Source organism: Vidua chalybeata, chromosome 9 (assembly GCF_026979565.1).
Source record: "Vidua chalybeata isolate OUT-0048 chromosome 9, bVidCha1 merged haplotype, whole genome shotgun sequence".
NCBI classification, from domain to species: domain Eukaryota; kingdom Metazoa; phylum Chordata; class Aves; order Passeriformes; family Viduidae; genus Vidua; species Vidua chalybeata.
In genome coordinates this window covers 20238884-20263616 of record NC_071538.1, presented here as the reverse complement: position 1 = coordinate 20263616, position 24733 = coordinate 20238884, and the positions used below count along the sequence as shown (strand labels likewise).

Here is a 24733-nt window from a genome sequence, read left to right as displayed (position 1 = left end):
TTCAGCTGTCTGTGTCATGGGCCTACAGCAGACAGGATGATGCAGAAGCCTGGGGAGTATCACAGTTCATGGATTACCCCTTGACATCTGCTTTGTACACAAGTCTCTGAAAAATACGTGCATCAACGGAACAAAAGCCCAATGGTAGGCTAAAGTTTCTTTTTTCCCCCTTTTGAAGCTCCTCATGGCATAGCAGAGGTTGGGATCTGCTGCCCTCCAGTGCATGCTGGCAGATGTCCTCTCTGCCAGAGGACTGCATTTGGAGACCACGAGAATTCTCAAGAAGCATTACAAATCAAAACCAAAACCAAACCAAACCAAACCAAAAAAAAAAAAAAAAAAAAAAAAAAAGAAGAAGAAGAAAGTGTTAAATTTTTTGTGTGTCTTATAAATAATTGCTGGGACTTTTTTCTCAATTTTGCTGTATTGTTCTGGCCTTGTCAGAGTATTTCTACATCCACGTAGTGTTCTAGTTTGTTCTATGAAATTGGTTCTCTTCAATCAGCTCTTACTCTTTCATTTTCTATGAATATATACAATGATTATATACATAACACAATACATATGGTAATGATATGGAAATAGTGTATACATCCCATTTTGTATCTGCATTCTGCCTGTAATTGTTATCTTTGTGATTCTTACTGACACATCAGAGAACTTTCTAGTATCCACATTAAAAGGAAACAATGAAGACCTGCTAGACTCACTGGCTTGTACAGTTTTTTCAAAAATATTTCTCTGTATTATTGAACATTTTTGAACAAGAAATGTGTTTAACACTATGTCATGCCAGGCCCTTGTAAAATCTGAGCCTGTGGGCTCTTTCAGCTCTGCAGAATCACAATGGGACTTAAATAAAAAATTAATTGGAGTTGTATGGCCTTTCTCTTAAACAATGATGTAAACGATCAGTACAAAGGTGTTGATATTAAGGCAAACCAGTTTTATAAAGATTTCTAAGAGCAGGAAAAGTAGGTTGTAAAGACATTGCAAATATATACATTTTTCTAACTGAATAATCAAATTTGGTGATGATGATAGGTTGATTAAAGGGAACTTTTTAATTTACAAGTTGAGTAAGTCTCTGTCCTGATTGTGAAGGGGAACCTTAAAAATGCCGATTCTATGAGTTTATTAAATACCTTAAGAAATCTGGAAATCTCATTCTTTTCCTTATAAGTGGTTAACTTACGCATGAGATAATTTTTTTTTACGATTTTGACACTTTATTCCATCCAGAAAGGCCAAAGCCCAACAAAGGCAACCATTTAGCTCAGCTTTCCCAAGAGAGCGCCAAGTTTTATGATACTCGGGAGATGCTACGTACATGTGTGTGTGTGTACCTCCATAAAGTACCGGCGAGAGACATTTCTAAGCCTTGGTTCTGCCCCGTTGCTGCTCCGCACTGCGCAAAGTCCTCTCGCCCTCAGCAGGCGGGACGGGCGGGACGGGCGGACCCGGCCCTGGGACTGCAGGAACGGGAGGGACGGGCGCTCTCCGGCCCTCGGACTGCAGGAACGGGAGGGACGGGCGCTCTCCGGCCCTCGGACTGCAGGAACGGGAGGGACGGGCGCTCTCCGGCCCTGGGACTGGAGGAACGGGAGGGACGGGCGCTCTCCGGCCCTGGGACTGGAGGAACGGGAGGGACGGGCGCTCTCCGGCCCTCGGACTGGAGGAACGGGAGGGATGGGCGCTCTCCGGCCCTCGGACTGGAGGAAGGCGAGGGACGGGCGCTCTCCGGCCCTCAGGGCGGCAGGAAGGCGAGGGATGGGCGCTCTCCGGCCCTCAGGGCGGCGGGACGGGCGGGACGGGCGCTCTCCGGCCCTCGGACTGGAGGAACGGGAGGGATGGGCGCTCTCCGGCCCTGGGACTGGAGGAACGGGAGGGATGGGCGCTCTCCGCCCCTCAGGGCGGTGGGACGGGCGGGACGGGCCCCGCCCCGTCGGGAGCGATCGCGGCGGCCGGCGGAGGCGGAGGCGGTGTCGGGGTGGTGAGTGTGGCGGCGCCGGCCGGGGCGGAGGCGCTGCCCTCGGGCCTCTCTCTGCCGAGCGCCCGCGGGGGAGGCGGCTCCCGGCCCGAGCTCGGGGTGGCCGCGCTTGTTGTCCCGCAGAGCGGCCGGGCCGGGCCCGGGGAGCCCCGGCCGTGACCGAGGGGCCTGTGGGTGAGGGCGGGCGGTGTTGGTGCCCGGCAGGTTCCGGCCTCCCCAACCCTGTGCTGCAGGTTGCAAACACGTGTGGGTGGGATCGTAAGTGCAACACAGAGTGACTACATGGTAGAAGTGCTCTACGAGGGGAAAAAAAAAAAAAAAGTAGAGAAAAAACCCCACAACATCATCCCGCTCCTTAATCCGTATGGTAAAATTCATTTCTCCGCACACAGTTTGCTCCATTTGATTATGAAAGAAGAAATGACAAAATGTTGACTACTATGATGAATCTATCTCATACAGAAGGTTTTAATTCAGTGCCTTTGCCCAACTTCCCTGAGTACAGTGATTTTGGCAACAGTTCTCTTGGCTCAATAAGCCATCTATTGCATATAGATGGTAGGAAAAAAAGTCCTGGGGAGCCCTCCACTGGTAAGATGGCACCTTCATCCTCTAGACAATAAGAAGAGACAGTCTTTCGAAGACTTGACAGCATTTAGCTGAGGTATAACATTTTCCAGATTTTCCTATCCAAAAAATATTAAGCCCAGCACAAATATAACAGGGATTATATTTACATTATGATATTACTGTGGTGGCAGACAGGCTTTCAGTGTTTGTGTTAATGTTTGTCACTGAGGCTCCACGGTAAAATGAAGCTATTTGTTACCTGAAAAAATGCAGCAGCTTAAGGGGTCTGACCAAGTGTCATTCAAGCTCTGTGACATGGTTTTTTTTTAGAGATGGAATAACTGAAGCTTAGAAATGAAGGAACAGTAGCATTTGGCCTTTTGTTTCAAAGGAGAAAAATGAATTAATTACAAAATTGTAGCTTTTTAAAAATGCCCCAGAGGTTCAGCAGCATCCCAGTGTCAGGGTACTGTATGACCAAGAGATTGGGCAGCTCTGAAGGGAGCAGAAGAGCCTACAACTCAAAGATTGTATCTATGCTAGAACAATTAAAAAGCACAGCATGAACTAAATGATTCTTAGTACACAGATGTATTCATCTATTTCCCACGACCAAGTTAAATTGTATCTTCCAGTCTAGTTTAAGTACCAAACCTGAATTTCAACCCAATTAGCAACCAGAATGTTGCTACCAGTCCCACTAAAAAACATTTACTGCACTGATCTTTCTGGTAGCCTTGTTTGCTTCTCACTCCCCTAAAAATATAGAAAGCTGTAGGAGTAGTCATTTGTTATCCCTTTTCCTCTAACATGTTAATTTTCCTGTTTTCTCTATGGATATGCAAGCCCGAATTCCAGGAGGACTGACTACATGAATGCTTCAGAGCACTGAGAATTAGAATGGGATGAAAAGAATTCCTAATTTAATTTCTGGGTTTAGCAGACATGACTCTTGGCCAAAATGCTGATGTCTGACTCAAAGATTGAAAAAAGAAACATTAATAAGACTAAGCAAGAAATTAATATTACCTTTTAATTCCCCCTCAAAGATCAGTGCATTTTCAGTGTTTGAAGAACCTTACAGATCTTGAAGAGAGTTCTGTAGCTACCTGGCATTGTGTAACTTCCCTGATCTGGAAGAAACTTTGTATCCCAATGATAAAAACTCAGTTTAGGATAATATAAACCATCCAATTGATGTGCCTTACACATACTCGGCTGTGCTAAAACACGTACAGGGGTAATAAATGAGAGTGCATTCATTTTAAAAATAACAGGAAATAATTCTCTTGAGCCTGTGGTATGTCTTAACATGTCATACAAATTATACTGGGAATGTGTTTAGAAAAAAAGAATAAAAGAGTAGGAGTAGGCCTTGCTTTTTTTTTTTTTTTTTTTTTTTTTTAAGATCAGTGTGTGGGAGAGTATCTGGTTATATTAAGGAGGCCTTTCTTTTACATCTTCGAAGTCTAAGTGAAGGTACTCAGTTACAGATGAGTAAAGAGGCATTTTTAGAAATGAAAGAAGTCATAAAAATACTTTCTAGGAGACTTTTTCATTTAGTGTCCAGTAGTCTTGTCTCTTGAGTCTGAACAAATGCTGTTCAGTTTTCACTGGAAAAGTGTCACAAAGATAGAAACAGTGGGAGAAGTGTTACATGCCAGTGCCTGTTCTTACTGAGGCTGTTCAGCAAAGTCGTTTCCATTATGTTCCTCATAAAGTTTGCACAGTTTCTACATTTCTGTGGTATTAAAGGGGGATATAATTTTTTCTTCATGTATTTTAGGCACTTGCAGAGATTGACCACATCACAGTTACACAGGTGTGTTGCTGCTCATGCAGTGTGCTGGGTTTGTGTGATTGCCTCGTATCAAATAATGGTTCTGTTTTTTGGTGCACCATGGCACTAATGCTGGAACTATTTACAGCTGTCAGTAGTTTTTCTTACTTGCAAGTTAGTTCTGCATGTAAGGCTTGCACGTTTTTTGTTTAATTTTTCTATTTCTCAATACAAAATGAAACAGGCAAAGATTTTATTTTTCAGAGACTTGTGTATGCATGTTTCTCTCTCTGCACTAACTACTGCAAGTGTTCACAGTGGGCTGCAAGAGTTATGCTGTCTTTGGTCTGACCCTGGGGAATAGCACCAATGCCATGGTCATGTTTTAAGATAGCATCAGTATGTTACACAAATAGTTTTTGTAACCTTAAACAAGGAGAGCAATAGAGACCTTCATAATCTTTTTGTTTTTGCATAGTTATTCCCAAAGATAACCTTGAATATGCTAAGTGGTATTATTAGAAATCACTTAAAATGGATTTTCTGGTCTTTTTTAAGCACATGTGTTTCTTCTGTGTCTTTCAGAGTATCTGCTGAGTAGTGTCAAAGACTTTCTTGCTGTTTACTTTTTTTAATCCTCAGACTAGCAGAGTTTCTTCTTGTAAATGAACATCAGTTGTTTACTTGCAGATTGCCAAATGCAATGGGATTATGGGGCTATTTTGAAGGTCTAATTGAGTTACCCACAACTCAGTACTGTGTGAGAAAGACCCTAAGTTCAGAAGTGAGAGTGAGTTTGTAGCACAGCAGTAAGAAAAAGGCAAAATCAGCATACTTTTAAAACTTATGTATTGAGGCATCTTTGACTGGCCTTTTCTATTAGTTAATAAGTGTAAAGGATACTTTCTTGTTGGACTAAAAGCATTCTTCTTAATGAAAACATCATATTTTACTGTGCTATTGATTTACCTTTTTTCTTTCTGTTCATGAGGCTTGCATGGTATCATTTTAAGAGGCAATGGCATTCCTTTGATTCTAATACCAATAGTATAGCCTTTTCTTTTTTTGTTCTCTTCCCCTTCTCAGGTAGCAAAGTCGGGGGAAACAGAAGTTATATACCCTTTAATGAGTAAATGATGGAAAACAAAGTTAATAATTATACTGCTGTGGCTACTGTGTTTCTTACATTAGATTTGTAGGCTACGTGTGTCTAACACATTTCAGTCATTGTGCAATGTAATCTAATATATATGTTTTATAGTATCCTCTGGAAATAGTTGCATGAAGTACCAGTTCTTACTTCTTTTTTGATTTTCATTTTCTCCAGTCTGTGAAAGATGTTACTCTACACAAAGTCTCTGTTCTAGCTCTTTTCAGCTGTGGGAGATATTTAATGTTTGCCAAGTCACTGTGACAAACTTATTGTAGTTACATAATGTTCCTAGGCCTCCCTTGCCATTGTGACTGGTCATCTTAATTATCCTGATTTCAGCATACCTGATTTGAAGCACTTGGAAATGGAGACAAGTTTTAAAGATGTGTAACTTTTAAAAATTTGGGCCCTTTTTCTATTGTATATTAGCAATTTTAATAGCAATTTTTATTACACAAACACATTTGCACAAGAATTCTAACAGAGACTTTGAAGCTTGAATTGCATTTAGTCTTAGCTATTATTCAAAGAAAATAAGATCAATGTTGTCATATAAAGGAAACCTTCCTTTGAGATGACACTCAGAAACATTTTTTCAGCCCTGTCACTTAGAGAGTTTCATCCTCTATGCTTACATCTGTGATAAGGTAATAATTTAGTGGCACTTACTTAATTGAAACAAAATCACTGGGGGAAAGAGGAGAGGATCTTATCTTAAAATTGCTTAGTGATGTGTAGGAACTCCTTAGAATCTGTAAGGTTTTTCAGGTCACTTATTTATTATGCAGGCATGTTTCTTGCTTCACGAAACTTCTGTTGCTGTGGCATTAAGCTAAGAACAGATTTGCTTTCCAAATCCATCAAACATTCCACCTCTGCAGTAAGTATTCCTTCAGCTCCATAGAGAAAACTATTTCATATTTCATGCAATGCTTTAGAGATGCAGTAATTTTGCAATGTTGTAAATATATATGCTTTAGCTGTGGTTTATTTCTTGTTATAGATAAAAAACAAAATAAGGTATTTGAATCAGTCAAATATTCACCAGACTAGCATAACAGAATTTGGTGATTATTGCTTTGTGTATCCTTTTCAGTCTGTAAAGTCACATCTAGCACATATCACACCAGAAAGACTCCCTAGCTTTTAGAGAGAAGCCTGAGATACAGGGAACAGGTTCAATCTCAGCTTTATCACAGGCTTTTGGTAAGACAATTTATTTATTTTTATCTCAGTTTTCCTTTTAATGATATGACAGTAATGTTGCTTCTTGATGCTGCAACAACAAGGGATCTATAAGTACCTTAAACTTAATTTTATATAGAATCTTTTCTGTTTCCTAGCTTAACTGCTTATAAGATTGTGTAAATTCATTTTAAGGCCTCCAGTTATGTTGAGAGAAAACAGTTTTGCAACATGGCAGGCACCTGGAGATGGCACTCTGCATTCCATATAGAACACTGGAATGTAAATTGTGTTCCCAGTCATCCTGTCAACAAATTGGGTCAACTAAGGCAATGACAGATCCTTCAAAATAGATGCTTGAGTCATTATATTGGAAAGTTGCAACATATTTTGACCATATGAGAAGTTTCTTTTAGTGTGCAAGCCACTTTGTAGGTCAGCCTTTGCCTGAGTCAGTTTTTCATATGCTGTATGTATTTCTATTCTATTTAATTGAGTTGGATAGTCACATTAAATGTCCTCAAATTTAATACTGGTTGTTTTTCTGTTTTTTAAAAATTTTTAATTTTCTTAAGATCTTGACTTAAGTTGTAGCTTTTGACAGTGTATTCTACAATTTATTTATGTACCATGTCAGAGTGTCTGCTTTCCACACTATTAAACTTACTGACATTCAATTTCATTACAAGTTTCTCTGAATTAAGAAAAAAAAGATAAATACAAGCAGCACCTGGCTTTCTATCAGGTGCTTCCCTTGTTAGAAAGTGTTAGGGAAAGTAGGAGGTCAGTTAGAGCTTGATGAAGACCTGGGTCTCCTGCTTAACACCCATTTTTGACTCCTGGAAATCCTAGCCCTGCACCTGAAAATGGGTTGGAAATTATCAGGTGATGACATAACTGGGCTGAAAGGAAAAAGATTTTTAAGATTTGTCACGACCTTCTGGAAAAAAGAACACCAATGAAGGTTTCATTTTAAAATCTCACTTAATTAGTTGGCTTCCCCAAAGTAGTAAGATTGACCTGAATACCACTGTAATCTGAATCTGTGAAAACCTGAAAACTAATGCAAGTCCTGCTATTCTGTTTTAAAACAAGTTCCAAGATAAGAAAGAAAGAAAGAAATAAAAAGACTTGAATTGTTAAATATATTTAAACTTGTATAGTATGGAACAGTAAGGTGAAGGCTTATTTTATTGTCAATACTTTTTTAGCTAGGGAAGGTGACTCAATGTAGTTAAGATTTAAATAATAGTTAATTATCAAAGTCCTGCAGTTGATAAGCCTTTAGCTTTTTAGCAAATTGAAACAATTTAAGGAGAGGCAGTGCATGGAACAAATTTACTTATGGCAGCATAAAGAATTGTCATTGTTAATTAGCAGGATTTGAGGTAAGTCTTATTCCTTCCTCTACAATAAGTAGCCTAGCATGTAAAAAAAGACGTGTGTCTTAGTGTAAGTATTACCTGTGTTGTTTGTATTTTTAAAGTACAGCTGAACATTAATCATATTTACCAAAACATACACCATAAAATTGGATTAATCTTCTAAGAGATATGTGTGTTTTTAAATGAATGCAATACAGATTACCTAGTCAGGACTCTCCCTTAACTCCCTCTTGTTCTGTGTTAAGAAATCTGACTTGAACTGTCTAGAGATCTTAAAGGATTTCTTCCTGAGGACAACTAAAAGGTGTTCTGTGTTTGATTCCTCTTGTGTTCGTGTCACACAAGAAGGTCAGAATCAGATCTGTTGACAAGACATAGGAGCAGAGAAGATTCTGTTTAATTTTATAGCTTCCCATTCTTCATATCACAACATATGAGATGGCTTCATTACTGTAAGCAGGTTGAGTGCAAGCATTGCATACTGTGTCTTCTAGGAGTCATTTCTATGGATTCAAAGTAGAAACTTGAGTGTAACGGTAATGCAGACATTTTCATCTCAGATGTGCTGAGAATATGGTTTTTGAATCTTTCTGGTAATATCAATAGCTGGCAGTGGTAAAAGTAACTAAAAATCTGTAGCATGACTCAAAGAAACAGGAGTGTCTGGAATGCTGAGGGACTATGTAATTTATATGTAATGTTTTCTCTGGTATCAAGCTAGTTTGCAAAGATAGAGATGAACTTGCACCTTTTTTGTTTGTGCATAGAAATAAATTTGTGTTTATTTTTCCTAACTTTCTTTCCATTTTTAGCTTATAAATATCACAACTATCAGTAGGTTTTTCTCTGCCTTCATATAGAGTAGTTATTATACACCTATTTTACAGAAGTTTTCCAATACCTTAATTTAAGGTCTGAATACACAGAAAAAAACATATTCTGATTTGGTTTTGCTGTGCTCTAAGGTAGATATTTAAAGCTTAAAAAATCTGAATGAAAATAGGAAATGTCTTTGCTATTTTCTTCTTACCCATCAATTTAGCAAATAAAATTACGTTGCAAATGCATACTTTCCAAACTGGATTGAGCAGGAATTGGAGTAGAAATAGCATAGTCTTTAAGCTGTTAGCATATTGTAGAAAAGAAAAAGAAAGTATGTACATTAATTATTTTCTTTTAAGGTTATCTTTTAAAGCTATTGAGCTAAATTATGCCCCTCCTCCATCCTTGCTGAAGGTTTAGTGGATTTAGATAATGATGAATGAGAATTTAGGACGTTTTTGTGTATTTTCTTGTCTGTCTGAATTCAAGCTATTATGGAAGCTTTAATGAAAAAACATGTCTCTAATTCTGTGTAACTACCGAATTCAGCTGGCAGTGGTTTATTTGAGAAAGCATGAATGAGGGTTTTCATGCTGAATCCAACAATATCATACTTTGTCTTTCTTAACAAAACCCTTCTGTCTGTACGTTTTGATCTTGCAGACAATGCCCTTCAGACACAAAAATACAAAACGAATTGAAGGCCTTGATAGCAATGTGTGGTAAGTAAGAGGAAAATATCTGCAAATTTCAGAAAATGTCCTTGGCTGATATATTTTCTTTCCAAAAAGATAATTATTGGTAATAATAAGGTACATGGCAGTTGCTGTCTCTGCTGGAATACATTCGGCACCTGTTTAGAAGCAGTGAATTAAATTCAATTAAAGGTATGATTAATTGTTATTTTTGAGCTTTAAATATTAGGCTTAGGCTTTTCTTCATCTACTAAACCATGTAAGACAAATATAACTCATGGGCATGGTAGTATAGCTGATTTTCAAATTTAAATGTTAATTCTGTTGAATAATGTGTTTCAATTACACCTGATTTATGTTTACCAAACAAGTCAGATTTTTTTTAAAAGCCATTATACTTGTTTTATAATTTAGCTCATTATTTTTAATGCATCTTTTTCTAGGTATTAAATTAGTCTTAAAGCAATATTGCCATCACTGATAAATATGGAATTTTCTTAGTTGGTGAAAAAGACTATTTTGGTCTTAACTTAGTTGTATGTATGTGATGCATTAGTTGTGTGTACATATACACAAGGTGTTTTAATTATTCAGCCTCAAGCTAATTTTTAGCAATTTGTATTCATTTTTGACAGGACTGTGATGCTATGTGGGGAGGGTTATGATGGGGAGAAGGTTGTTGTGTTTTGTTTTTTAAATCTTGTTGACATTTCAGTATGGAGCAAGGAGTAAAATGTAAAGCTGACCTGTGAAGGAAGGAAGGAAAAATTGTTCTAATAGCCTGCAGGCTATTAGAAACAATTAATTAAGGCAGCCTGAAACAGTCTGTTGCCTAAAATTACTTTAAAAAACTATAGCACTCTGAGGTGACTGGGTAGTTTAAATAACACCTTAAATTGACTGAATTTAATCTTTAAGATATCTGTTTGTATATCTGCACATCTGAGCACACTTCTGCCAGCAAAGTAATTCTGTGGATGCAGATCATCAACCTTTTCTTGGGTGCCCTCTGACTCCTGTGATCACTTACATTATTTCAGCCCTCAGCTCTCCATTCTACTTAAAAGTGTTCCCATTGCTGTAAATTTGGCAAACTGAAATACTTCCATTTTGCCTTCTAGTGTTAATGAATAAAAAGATAGTTTTATCTGGTATGTTAACTTTAAGATGTTTTCCCCTCCAGGGTTGAATTTACAAAAGTGGCAGCAGATCCCTCAATTGTTAATCTGGGTCAAGGCCTTCCTGATATATCCCCTCCCAGCTATGTTAAAGAAGAGCTGGCAAAGGTAGCAGCAGTTGACAGACTGAACCAGTACACCCGAGGCTTTGTAAGTATTGTGGAACTCCAGGACCCAAGTTCAGTGGAAAATGTGCCACAGGGAAAAAATTGACTTTAAATTAGTTTTATCTATAGATCACAGTCTTATGTCCCAAATTAAGTTCATCTAGTAGCCTTGGCTATTACTAATGAACTTCCTTTGTATAGGCTTCTTTGAGGCAGAATCCTTTAGCAAGAGCAGAATGGTAGAGCAAGTCTGGGATAGACTGTCTCTGAGGAGTTGATTCAGTTTAAAGAATGTAGGTTATACATTTACCTCTGACTTTGGTCAATGGGAACATGAATCAAACAGTACAATGGGAGAATGAGAAAGAAATACTTGGTACCACTTGAAGGGTTCATGATTTAATGCCTTGTGTATCAAGATATAATGTTCAATATTTGAGAGGATTTTTGTTACATAGTTGCATTTTCTCAAGGAGCTGTTTTCTATTTCTACCTGGCATCCCAAAAGAAAAAATATTTTTGAAGTAGGAATCCTGCAGTTTTCCTGAATAAGTGGAATTGTGCTTTCTTATTTCTGTGTTGTATATGCTCTTTGTTGCATGTTTGTTTTCTTTTTATTTGCACATTTTGAGAAGAGTATATTAACTGCCATGTCCCTGGAGGGGACACAAATGGTGAATGGTACTCTGAGATTTGGGATGTTACTATATGAATAAATACTTTGATCAAAGTGCTATTTATGAAGTGCTATTTATCAGCAATATATAAATATAATAAAAAGATTTTCCTTGCACCAAATACTTTTAGTTGAAAGATAAGAAAGAAAACAGAAGGAGCTGAAAGAGACTCAAAAGGAGGTGAGGGTGAATTGATGTCAGAGTATTCCCTTCTCTCCTTCTGTCTCTTGTCCTAGCTAGACTATAGGCTATCTGGACCTACTCTGAGATGTGATAATATGAAAGAAATTAAAAGGCACCAGATAGAAAAAGAATTTCCAAGTAGATACAAATAAATTGAAAACACTTTTCTTTCCTAGTGTGCAAAAAGTTTAAACCCTGCTACCTGTTAACAGCCATTAACACTGAGGGCTAATGTTGTATTTTTCTATTTCAAAATGTAATAGTTTAATACATGTAGAAAAAAAAAAACAAATGCAGGCTTTATACATTGTCAGGCACACTGTGATCAGTTCCTTTTTTTTTTGTTTTGAACAGGGACATCCGTCACTGGTGAAAGCCTTGTCTCAAGTCTATGAGAAAGTTTGTGGAAGAAAGATTGATCCTCTCACAGATATCCTGGTGACTGTGGGAGCTTATGGATCTCTCTTTAGTACAATACAGGCACTTATTGAAGAGGGAGATGAAGTAAGTTTTTACTGGAAATATTCACATATATTCGCAGACATGAGAATCTTTCTCTTTTTCTTATTTGTCTACTTCTAAATATAAGTTAATGTTGGGGCTTCTTTCTGTCCCTATTGGTTTGATTTTTTACTGTTGTACATCTGACTTATGATTTCAGAAGCTGCAATTAGGAGACTATCCTTTGGATGTCTTCCTACCACTCATCAATTTATTAAAAGCACCCTTTTTGATGCTTAGGGTATCTGTGGCAGTTTCTTTATCACTGTTACTGTTAGGTGACACAATACACACTGATTTCTTATTTGAGATAACATGTGGGTGTTGTCTGCAACAGACAACTAAGGGTGGCACAAAGAATTGTTGGTGTTTGGGTAACCATTGTGTATCAGGTTCTGTTTAGGGCCATTGCACGGTGGCAGTGTAGGTAGTAAAAAAGCATGTTAGGTACCATGGTAGTTGTGGTGACTCAGCTCTTCACTATTACTGATGTCTGCCTTTTTGACAATGATATAAAAAGTCATTTTACAGGAATATTTTTATCCATAGTGGACAAAACTTTTTTTGTGTTGTCATGTATTTTGCTTTCAGTGTTTCATTTGTTTCACTTGTATATTGTATTCTCATCTTGCTTTTCTATTGCTCTGATAGTCACTTCTCTTTTGTTTGGACTAGTTCTATAAGCCTTTGCTTTTGGTAGGTTTTTTTTGTTTGTTTTGTTTTCCTATTGTCTAGCCTCTGTGCAGTTTTTCTTGAGTTTTTCCTCTTTCTTTACCTGAGAATTTTTGTCGGATAAAATTTGAAGACTTAACTGGTCTTCTGAAATTTCTAGATACTTGGAAATCCTGGAATTTCATGGGCATAATTAGAGCAGCTCTGCTGTGGTTCAGTAATTTGCCACTGCTGTTTCCCATCTTTGCATCTTTGCCTTGTGCCTTCAAATCTGTGTGTAGAACTCAAACATTCTTATGATTATAACTCAATAGTTGTAATGTGTAACTAGAAAAACAGCCTCTGTGTTTTGTCAAAAATGAGTGGTGCTTAGCCTGAGGGCATTATTGTGTTGTACTCTAAAAGGAGGAATATTCTGCAATGTTATAACATTAAACCTGGAGTGCCAGAAACATGATCAAGTTATGGCACCAAGGCAAATGTATAAATATGATGGTATCATGCATGGTAAACTCTTTGTTTCTGATACTGATGATTGTCATTTCAGGTAATAATAATAGAGCCATTTTATGACTGTTATGAGCCAATGGTAAAGATGGCGGGTGCAAAGCCTGTTTTTATCCCACTAAGATGTGTGAGTAACTTTTTAAAAATTACTAATTATATAAAGTTTCTCATCCATATTCAATACAGCTTGATGAACACCTATATGAAAGCACCTATATGATGCTTTCCTGTATCGTTTTTTGTAATATCAAATTACATAAAAATGAGATAGATTGCTAGAATGTAAGTCTGAGACAATGGTAATCCAAAAGAGATAGAATAATTTATTAGTGTTGGAGAAGGTGCGACAATGTGTCATATTTGCTTTAATTTGTACATTCTGAAAGCTGATTAAAACTACTTTCTTCAGTTTTCAGTGCAAATTATGGAAGGGGGATCCACGTATCAGTGCAATTTCTCTGTCAGCTAGTTTTCAAAAGGTTTGATTCCTGATCCCTGCAGCAATTCCTACAATGACAGAATACAGTTTCTTTTCCAAAATATGCTTGCTAAATAAGGACTGATCATGTAGTAGATGTATTTGCTATACATACAAGAATTACTGCTTCCTTTATAGTTAAATAGGCTATGGGTTAATTGTCAAACAGGTACTGCTGGCATTATGCCCACAGCTTGCAAGGATTGTTCTGTCTGCCAACTGTGCCTTGTGCAACTGGCAGCCTTGCATGGGAAGGGCTGAGGGGCCCTTTGGGCAACACCGTGAAATCAGAACAACACAGAGTGACAAAACCTCCAGGACTGCAGTGGGAGTAGGTGAGACTATTCCTCTGGAAGTCCATCTTCTAGGGATGTTTCGAATCATGGGGCACGTCCAAGCATTTTCTGTTTCACACCCTTGTTTTCGGTCTGGCCCTCTCCCAGTCATTGCAGGTGTCACAAGGGTAGTGTGGCCATGCTCTGTGTTCTCTGTACCAACTGGCCCAAACTTCTTAACCATTTGTAATACCTCAGGGATACTTGTATTGTGTAGTATATAAGCTCCAAAGACTCAGTAGTGCAGATTTTTAGCTCTTTGGCCATTTTCATTAGTTTAAGGAGGAGGAAAATACCTTGAATCCCCAGTGGTGATCAGTCTTTTCAGTCAAGCAAGCACACACTTGCTCTACTGTCTGGCAAGTCTGTAAACTCTCCTGCCATGCGACTGGTCTTTCTGCATTACACACTGTAATAATCAGCATGTGTGCAACAAGATCCTGGAAACCAATTCCTGCAGGGGCTTAAGACAGGCAGTGGCCAGGAGAGGACAGTCACTGTCATAATAGTTTGCCTGTTCCTAGAACTACCTTCTCTTAGGTGAGCAAGACAGATTGGATAGGTTGTCACATATGGTTATGGAAGTATTTGAGGGTGGTAAGTTAAGCAGCACTTTTTAGGCTGCAACATGTATTAAAGTCACGTATAAAATTATTGTGGTTTTGTTTTTTGTGGTGTTTTTTTTTTGTTTGTTTTGTTTTTTTTAGAAAAATGATGGAAACTCTGCATCTAGTGCTGATTGGGTCTTAGATCCTGCTGAACTTGCAAATAAATTTAATTCCAAAACAAAAGCAATTATTCTGAATACCCCACATAACCCGATAGGCAAGGTAAGAGTCCTGCTTTAACCCCACTTTAATTTCAAAGAATGTCTTAAATACTGTGATTAATGCCTTTTCCTTTACTTTTTCTGTATCCCAGGTTTTTACCCTAGAAGAGCTCCAAGTAATAGCTGATCTCTGTATTAAACATGACACCCTGTGCATCAGCGATGAGGTGTATGAATGGCTGGTGTATAAAGGGAATAAACACATTAAAATAGGTACTGATTTTTTGTGGCATCTTTGAAGTGATTGTGGAATGATGCTGTGAACTTGCCTCCCAAGGATAATGCTTGCTGGAAGAAGCTCGTACTTCAGGCTTTGAAATTTTTCAATGTTTAGGCTCTAAGGAGGAGAGCCCTCTTTCTTCTAAAAATTATTTTGAAGAATAATTTCCAAATAGAATTTTCAGAATAGAAACCAGTGAGGCTGATGCTTGTAAGTCAGTTATGATCATATGAATTTGCCATCCTTATTCAGTTATTTTGTTGGTCATGACAAGTATAGCTGCTGTTACTGTATGTGTATTAGACAGTGCTTTGCTGAAGAACTAATAGAAGGAACAGGAATTAGGACTTCCTTCTCCAAGCTTTGTAGAGATAATCAATAAGGGACATAGACAATGAGGAACACATTTATTTCTGCTCCACTAATTATAAAAAACTAAAAAATAGTGCATGAGCACTGTCCCTCCAAAGGATGGAGACAGGGTTAAATACTGGACATTGAATTCAGTGGAGTAAGTCCTGCAAGTGCAGTATGAAAGCCTGTTAAATCTTCAGGTAGTGTTGCTACAGGGGTAAAGCACCATTGCAAGAACAAACAAGAAAAACAAATAATGATGCCGGGTTCCTGATCCTCCTGTTTTACTTGATCCAAGTTTCAATGAAGTTAGTGGAATCACTCCCACTGCCTCAGAACAATTTAACAATTTAACCTAGTTTACTGAACTCCTTTGCCAGTTCTATAATGCTACAGCTATGTATTTCTGTGAAAATTTCTAGTCTGGTGGCCTTGGGTTAGCTCTGCTGATGTATTTGAAAAGTCCAAAACTTCCTTCTCATATGTACAGATACTTTGTTTCTGATGGTAGCATCTTGCATGAACTACCTGTTCTGATGTACTTCTTGTTGTATTGAAGGCACATTTCAGTCGTGTGCAATGGAGGCATCTAGTTAAGATTAAACAATGAAATCAAGACACGTAAATATAAATTGGACATGAAAAGACTTACCTTTTTTCCTAGCTCTGCCACTGGTTGAATGCTGAATAACTTTGCTTCTAGGCTTCAATTCCATATTTGTAGAGTGACAATAAAATCCATTGGTGGGGGCTACATCATTGTGAAAATTGAATCTTATAAGTAATAGAAAGAAAATTAAATCTAAATGTCCTTGCAATACTTGTTAGCTCAGCTGCACAGTTGTTGATCATCCAGCTGCAGTACATTGATTGTATAGGCCATGCATAGGCTGTGAGTCTGGTTTGAGGGTGACCTAATTCCATGGCTGTTGTGGTTGCCTTGGTAGTGATACTGTCTCAAAGACCTTCAGACATGGAAGGAGGAGAACATTTTGGGTACATTAATGTGATAGTAATCTGAGTCATTGCATCTTAACAGGTAACCTAACAGTAATTGATCACGTGTCCCAGCAGCAAAGTGAAGTCAGTTGGATTAAAGATTTCTATGTGGGCTTAGCAGGTGTTTCATGGCCTTAGCATTTCATGCAAAGCTGTCTTCAGAATCAAAATCTCTGAGTGTGGTGTAAAGTAATCCCTTTTCCTTTCAACAGCAGCAGGTCCAAACACATTGTCAGCTACACTTCATCTTATGGACAGGTGGTGAATTCTTCAGAAGCAGTATCTCCATTGTCATTAGCATCTTAATGCTTCAAACCAAACATTGCCCCAAACCAAAGGCATTCTGTAATTTAACATAAAATGTAAAAGTACTGTATAAAGAAAATGCAAATTAAAGCCCAGAAAGTTAGTCAACTAGGTACAGATTCTTTAACAGATCCCATGATATCATCTTTAACTTTATTGTTAAAAGTACTCTAGAATTTTCAGGGTAACACTGTAAACAATAATATTATTTCAGTGAAAGAAACAGACTCTGCTCTTTTTTTACTTAAGTTTCTCATATTCCTTATTACTTTTAAGTCTACAAAAATAATACAATAAAAATGAGTATGTTATTTCTCTATAAACTCTTGTGTTTCCATAATAACCTCTACATATTCTATCCAATGCAGAGACACTTTTTTGTGGGAGATACAAAATGGATATTACATCAATTTACAGGATCTGATAGTTGTTCCTTCATACAATTTAGCAGGGCTTGCTAGCCACAGCTCATAAAATTAGTACAGTCTTTGTGCTGGCACTGAAGTTTTGCTGGCAGTTTTCTGTAGCGTATAACACTTCATCATGTTTCCCATCATCTGACTTCTGTAAAAACGTGGACTTCCTCTGCATAATGATTAGGGTTGCACTGACAGATTTGGAGATTGCACCTCATAACTGAGGATTCTGAACAAGTCACTCAACAAGCTGAGTACCATCCCAGTGCAACTGATATGTTAGTTGCACTTCATTAGTTTTTAAATTGTAGTCAGACTTGGTTATGGTGTCATATGATGTCATATATGGTTGCCAAGTGGCAACTCTCTATTTAAAACTTGTTTGTAAAAGCAATGGAGCTGCTTCTTTCTCTGTGCCCTTGTACTGTTGCTATTGTTTGCAATGCTGTCACATTCTATCTCCAAGGTTGAATTCCTGTGACTATGTGGCAAAACAGGCTTGCTAGAGGCCATTAGCTTTGAAAGGCAGTTCTTTTTGCAGTCTGTGAGAGCTAGTTTGGGTGCCTCTAGGAAGTGATCTATACTGTTGGCCTAGCTTGGTAGAAGACACATCTGTTCCAACTTTTTCTTTTCAAGGGCACAGAGTAGATGAGTATGGGTAAGCTAATAGAAAAATCACTTTCTTTCATGCTTTTTGGTCTCTCTTCTTGTTAAGTTTGTTCAAAAAATTGCAATACATGTTTTCAAATAACTGAAGGACTTATACTGTATCTAATGCCGATAACTGCTGCAAAAACTTCCTTGTGAAATTCAGGGGTTTAATTTGGAAAATCTTTGTTCATTGGTCTTGCTAGAGAGGGGATTTAACAACTGACAGATTCACTGGTAGTGGTTCTAGTATGCAAATGAGGTGAAGTCAGATGTTGGTGACTACTGTAATTGCAGCCTTGTCTGATTTTGTGTCTCAGACTTACGTGAGTCTGGATTTGTCTGTTTCTCTTGAAATTAATTAAGTTAGAGTCCAAGTAGAGCTTTGCAGAAGCTGTATAGAGAAAAAAAAAATTCAAACTACTGGAAGAGACCTTTGCTCTGTTATCTGCTTGGAAAGGGAACAAAGGATTTTGGTCTCCTGTCAGATACAACTGCAAAGACAGAGACAGGCCTCTGTGAGTCCCTTAATTCTTGCAGACATTTTAGCTAACTGCTATTGTCAGTCAGTCTCAGGCCTGTTCAAATTGTACAATACAGCATAATTTATTTACTCACTGTGCTAGTTTTCTGGTGTTTTGTTGTTTGGTTCTGGGTAATTATTTTCTTTTTCTGATGTCTGAGACAGCCAGTGACACTGAACTGGACAATTATAGCAAAGTGGGTTGCAGTGCCTGAGTTAATGTTGTGTATAGTACTATTACCAGGCATCAGAAACAATCTGTCCTGGGGTGAATGGGTAGCCTTAGATCATATTTTTCTTATGGATAATTGTGCATTTTTGCTGAGGATAAGTAACAAGTAGTTTTCAAAATGTATCTCTTATTTTCTGTCTCTTCTTTCTTCTTTCATTCATCCATACCTTCTTTTCATGCTAAAATGCACTGGCCCATATATCCTTTCTCATTTGTTACAATTGCTACAATTTTAGAATATTCTTGTTGTTTGCTTAAGATGCTGCAATTAACATACAGCTCTGAGCTAGGGGCAGTGCAGTTCTTCAAATTACATGGAATATGTGAGTGCACCTGTACCAAATTAATTTTATTTTATGTACAGCTACATTGCCAGGTATGTGGGAAAGAACAGTAACTATAGGAAGTGCTGGGAAAACATACAGTGTAACTGGCTGGAAGGTAAGAAGAATCAATATAAATGACAGAATGCATTTATTACTCTAAAAACACATGTTTTTATGACCTGTGTTCTGAAAGTTTCTGGCAAATCTTCATGACTCTAAAATGTGACAGTACCATTCAGTTGAAGCAATTACCTATCTTTAACACCCATGTCTTAATTATCTTCTTGTCTCTTAATTGATTAACTCTTGTGAGCATAAATTACTAAAAAACCCACCACACTCTGATTTGTTCAAAATCAGTAAAGATTCTTGGAGAAAACATGGATATTATGATATTTTAACTTCCCAGTTCTCCCATCTTGACTTTTAAATATGTATCAGAAAGTGGAAAAAAAAATATTTTTAGCAACTAAATTCTTCATCACCTCTCTTCAAAGGGAACCACAGCATATATGATGCAGTAGTGAACTTTTGTTTTATATTCAAACTGGCTTTGACACAGGAGCTTAAGAGATGGAAAGGTTCTAAACCAATTAGAAAGAACATTTCTAATAAATGTTCAGTTGGATTTCTAACCCTTGTTATATGAAAAGTTATAAGTTTGCTCAGTATCCTGTGAGAGATAGGGATAAGGGAAACTATAACTGTTGTCTCAAAAGTACCATTTTTAAAGGTGCCATACGCGAAGCTTCGTGTAAACCAGCTTTTTCTTAATAATTTATCAAAACAAATTCTTAAAATAGAAAAACTCGAGACATTGGCTAATTTTTAGTATTTGTTATCTTTTACTAGCACCACTGCCCCTAAATGTAATATATGCATGCTTTCCTCCCTTAGCTTGGTTGGTCCATTGGTCCTGAGTACCTGATTAAGCATTTGCAAGTTGTTCACCAAAATACACTATATACTTGCCCAACTCCATTACAGGTAGGTACAGATGGAGCAAAGGAGATTGTTTTCTGCTGTAAGAAACCTGTTGGCCTCATGTAATAAAACAGTAATCACAACAATGAATTTTTAGTTGTCAAGATACATATTCTAGGGTGTAAGAAGAGTAAACAAATTTGATCAGCTCACCAGAAACATTTAAAAAAAATCAGTCTTGCAGATTCTGTCATCTTGTACCTACAAACTACTTCTTGCATAAAACATGACAATCTTAATGGTTTCCTAGAAAATATGAATGAAAGTTCTGTCTACTAGTGTCTAGTATTCTATGGTACATTATTATCAAACAATTAAATTTAACTTCAATTCAGATTGTAAACCCTTGTGTCCAGGACTCTGACTTCTGTATATGATTAGTGCCTAGCAAAAGATTGGGTGTTTTGGGTGTTACTAAAACACAAAGTAACAAACAGATTACAGATGCATCTTGTGTAATTTGTGTGGTGATTTGCTTAATATGGGCCAGGATTGAAAAAAAAAAAAAAAATCCACGTGATTTCAGCAGGAAGTGGGAGTGTCTGTGAGTTTACTGAGTGTTTAATGAGTACTTTGGACCTTATGTTTCCAGGAGGCTTTGGCACAAGCATTTTGGATGGACTATAAGCGCATGGATGACCCAGACTGCTATTTTTACTCCCTGTCTCGAGAGCTGGAGAGCAAGCGTGATCGGATGGCTCAGCTACTGAAAGAGGCTGGACTAAAGCCTGTCATTCCAGATGGAGGATACTTTATGATTGTTGATGTTTCCACATTAAGTCAGTATAAAGTTTATTAAAGAGCGTGTGGAAAGTAAATTTGGTTAATCAAAAAATTCAGCTTTGATTTTAAACTATATTCTCATCTCATATGCACACATATGTGTGCATAATATTGTGAGGAGTACTAACTGGGATTGACATTTTCAGTTTCACCTTAGCTGGTAAGGTAGATTTTATGAGCTTCAGCAAAGCATTTGTGATCCTAGCTTGTCCATGTTTTGCAAAGCTTTGACAAGTTTTTAGGGAGGATAAAGGAGGTAGAGAAACATTCCTATTTTCAAAACATCTATGATTATGAAAATGTTTGAGAGCCAAGCACCTGGATAATATACCATTATATTCATACCATTTGTATTTTCTTCTTTCTGGTCTTTTTTCTGTTTATTTCTTTGTTTTTCCTAATCTGAAGTCACACCCTAAAGGTTCTAGAGGTCAAAGCATTTTGACCTCTAAACACTGTAAAATGCTACCAAAATTTACAAACCTTTTGAAAATTCAGGCTATGGTAGCTTTAGAGAAAGACTTCTCACAGGGGAATGGTTTTTTTAGTTCCACATTTTTTCACTAACTGTTCTAAATGGCATTTGTCATTCAGACAGAAACGTTTAAACACAGAAAGATATCGCAGTTTAATCATGTGTCAGGAAGTTGTAGGTACCTGATTTCACAGATGAGAAAACTGCATTTTCAGGGATTATTGCTGTCCATGCAATAAATGCACTCTTCAGTACCCTTCATAGCCCTGATCCCCCAGTAGCCCAGACTTCAGGACTTCTTGGAGTATTACATGGCTTTCTTCCAAGCTACATGTCTGAATTTGCTTTGGATGGAAAAAAGTGCTCAGATCAGAAGGGAAAGGTTCAATATGTTGGCCTACTTTTCTTCTTAGAGTATAATTTTAAAATGATATATTAAAATAACACATATATCTTCATTCTGAAGTATTAACTGTAATGAAATGCTGTTAATGAATGCCTTTCCATTGGCGTTTAGGAAATCTTACAACGTATTTGTTTTACATTTAGATGTGGATCTCTCTGATGTAGATGAGAAACAACCTTATGATTATAAATTTGTCAAATGGATGATAGCATCTAAGGTAAGATGTCTTAGTCATACTCTAGTTTTAGAAATGCTTTTCTATTGAAAGCAAGAGCAGTGCAACTGTAGTTATTAAATAAAGTAGTAGAGATGTTCCACTCAAAATATTATTTGGTGTTGCTGATAATAGTGTGACTAAAATATTTTAAGTATGTTGAAATTGTACACTGTAGGTTTGTGCTACATCCCAGCACTTTTCTTTCAGTATGCTTAAGTGTTAGTTGTACAAAAGTACCTTTGAAATATTTTGCCTTATCTTTCCCTCATGTGTTGGGAGAGTTCTAGAAACAGAACAGTAAATTTGTCATGCTTAAACCAGATTTTTTATACACATTTAAATAAGTAAATGCTATTTGTTTTATGTTTCAGAAGCTGTCAGCAATTCCTCTTTCAGCATTCTGTGGTCTTGAGACAAAGAAACAGTTTGAAAAATACATACGTTTTTGCTTCATTAAGGTAAAATTTTGTCTTGAAAATCAACGCAGTACAGGAATCTGCAAGAGACTGACTGTTATATTTTTCCCAGGATCTCTTGTATTGAAAGCTTTTAGGAACATAAAGTTAGTTTGATGTAAAATTCAGCAGAAAGTATCTTCAATTGTCTTTTTTTGCCTTTACACCATCAGTGTATGTGGCATGGCTAGGAAGGGCAACTGGTAGAAAATAACTGGATGGGTAGCCCTTTTAAGCTTATTGTATTGATTTTTAAAAACATTCTTGACCAGTGGTGACAGTGAAAATTATTGAGACAGGTAAGCTATCAATTAATGTGATACCCATAATCCAGAGCAGAATATAACTGTACAGCAGAGTGTGTGCCCCGTGCCCACTCAATGTCCAACAGCAAAAACAGTGATCACCTTCAAATTTAGCTCGCTTGCCTGAAAATACACAGTTTCACATGCGCTCCAAATTACAAAAGAAAACATGTTTTTTTGTGAATTGGCTGAATTTTGCCATTTTGTGAGCACCTTCTTTGCACATATTCTTCCCCTTGTTAAGTCTGTTCTTGAAAGGCTGAAAGACTTTGGGGACAGGTATGTAAACTTGACTAGCCCAAAGCCCTAAGATGTTTCCCGATTGTTCTAGAACTGAGTCAACATAATGGAGCATGTGCAAATCCTGAGCTGTTCTGTGCAAAGATCAAAGCCTTAGCCTGAAACAGTAATGAAGGGGAGTTTCTCCTTGTGTTACTTCTTTTGATGAGGTGTAAAGTCTATGGTAAAAACTGAACCAGTAACAACCAGGATGCAGTTACTGGTTGTACCTGTGGGTGATAAACAGCACTAATGGTTTCAAGTTAGACTACCTGTATGACTCACCAGGCTGGAGCCAAGCTACACCTTTTGGAGGGATTATGTTTAAGTAGTTCGCAGCATAACATGGTTGCAAGGAGATTAAAAAATCCCAACTGTACTCACAGGGATTAGGAAAGTGTGCTAGCATGTCTCCAAACCAGAGCTGTTAAGTTACATCACTGCATTAATGCCATGAATTTATGTAAATACTGCTTTCATTAAATGGGATCATATGAATGCTGAGATGATATCTTTTAAATATATCTAATAAATATTTTCAAGGAATCAGCATTGAATTCTTTATATAATTCAGATTTGTAGCTAACAACTGTCAATGAAAAACTGGCTGAAAAGATATTTACAGGATGTAACTGAAACAACCAAATACTGATTTGAGATGATACAATCATGGCTGACTCTTTTCAGGAACTCCATACTTGCAGTAATAGTGTTGTTTCTTGTTTTGCAGAAAGACAGCACACTAGATGCAGCTGAAGTGATCCTGAAGAACTGGAATAAACAGACAGGCTGATTTTTCTTATTAACTCTTCCATATAGTATAACTATCTAATAGTAGGGTTTTTTAAATTGGAAATTTAAGAAAAAATAACTTCATACAGTACAGAATTAATATAACACTGTAAGTAACTTTTTACTGATACCTGCTGTGGAGTTAAAGCAATGATTTACTGAAATATGTGTAATGCAACTCAGAGGTTATTTTCAGTCTTTTTAAAATAAATTGCTTTTCTCTTAAAGAAACTCCGAGGGGATTAATTTCTTTTACTGAAAGAAAAGATTTATAGGATTCTGTGTAAAATAAATAAATTAAATAGATGTTTTAAAGCTTTCAAGTAAAAAGGGGGAGGTGTTTTTGGTATGAAATAGTATGGGAACTAGAGAGAGACTTGGAAACACCTTAGTTTGTGAAACCAATGAGCTGCAGTAGAGGAAGATTAAGACCCATGGCTCATATTAGATAATTGCAGTGACTCTACATACCTGCCTACCTTCTCTGTCTGCAGAAATTGCATCAGTTTAAATAAAGTGAAAAGTGCTAAGTTACATAATTACTATTTTATTCCCCACAATAGTCATGTGTGGTGTTCTGAAAGTATTCAGTCCTCAATACAATTATAAAAGTGGCATCTGGAATAGGCATTCTATTTACTTATGGATACCTTGTATTTATTACATGGATGAATCTACAAAGCAAAACTTTACTTTTACTTTACTTTAGAGGCTCCTTTACAATCAGATGTACAGTGCTGTAATTATTTGTGTCATTAGGTTTCTTTCCATGTTACAACATTTGCAATGTCACACCAAACTTACTTCAAACTCTGTAGATCTAGGGGGCCATCGAGGTGGGCCTAATGCTGTTCTATGGAGCTCAACTAGCTTGGCTTCAAGCACAGTAGATAAAGGACTTGTTTCAAAAGAAGTCAATATGGAGAATTCCTTTCTAGCTACCTCCTTTTTCACTTCTTTCTGCAA

At 37.2% G+C, this 24733-nt stretch overlaps 1 protein-coding gene across 5 annotated transcripts; it reads left to right on the top strand.

Moving 5' to 3' along the window:
• The first annotated feature begins 1243 nt into the window (after nt 1–1243).
• Nucleotides 1244–23998, top strand: KYAT3 (kynurenine aminotransferase 3). Of its 5 annotated transcripts, none has more exons than XM_053950154.1 (15): nt 1945–1993; nt 4347–4382; nt 6282–6373; nt 9549–9607; nt 10764–10908; nt 12080–12229; nt 13446–13532; nt 14926–15048; nt 15140–15260; nt 19110–19186; nt 19969–20058; nt 20648–20834; nt 21863–21936; nt 22308–22394; nt 23706–23998. In XM_053950154.1, the coding sequence occupies exons 3-15, from the start codon at nt 6284–6286 to the stop codon at nt 23766–23768; spliced, it is 1353 nt and encodes a 450-aa protein (XP_053806129.1). In that variant the 5' UTR covers nt 1945–1993; nt 4347–4382; nt 6282–6283; the 3' UTR covers nt 23769–23998. The 5 variants fall into 5 exon arrangements, with proteins under 5 accessions (XP_053806128.1, XP_053806131.1, XP_053806129.1 ...); XM_053950155.1 differs by lacking the exon at nt 1945–1993 and adding an exon at nt 2367–2654; XM_053950153.1 differs by lacking the exon at nt 4347–4382 and having other exon boundaries at nt 1244–1993.
• Nucleotides 23999–24733: the final 735 nt, after the last annotated feature.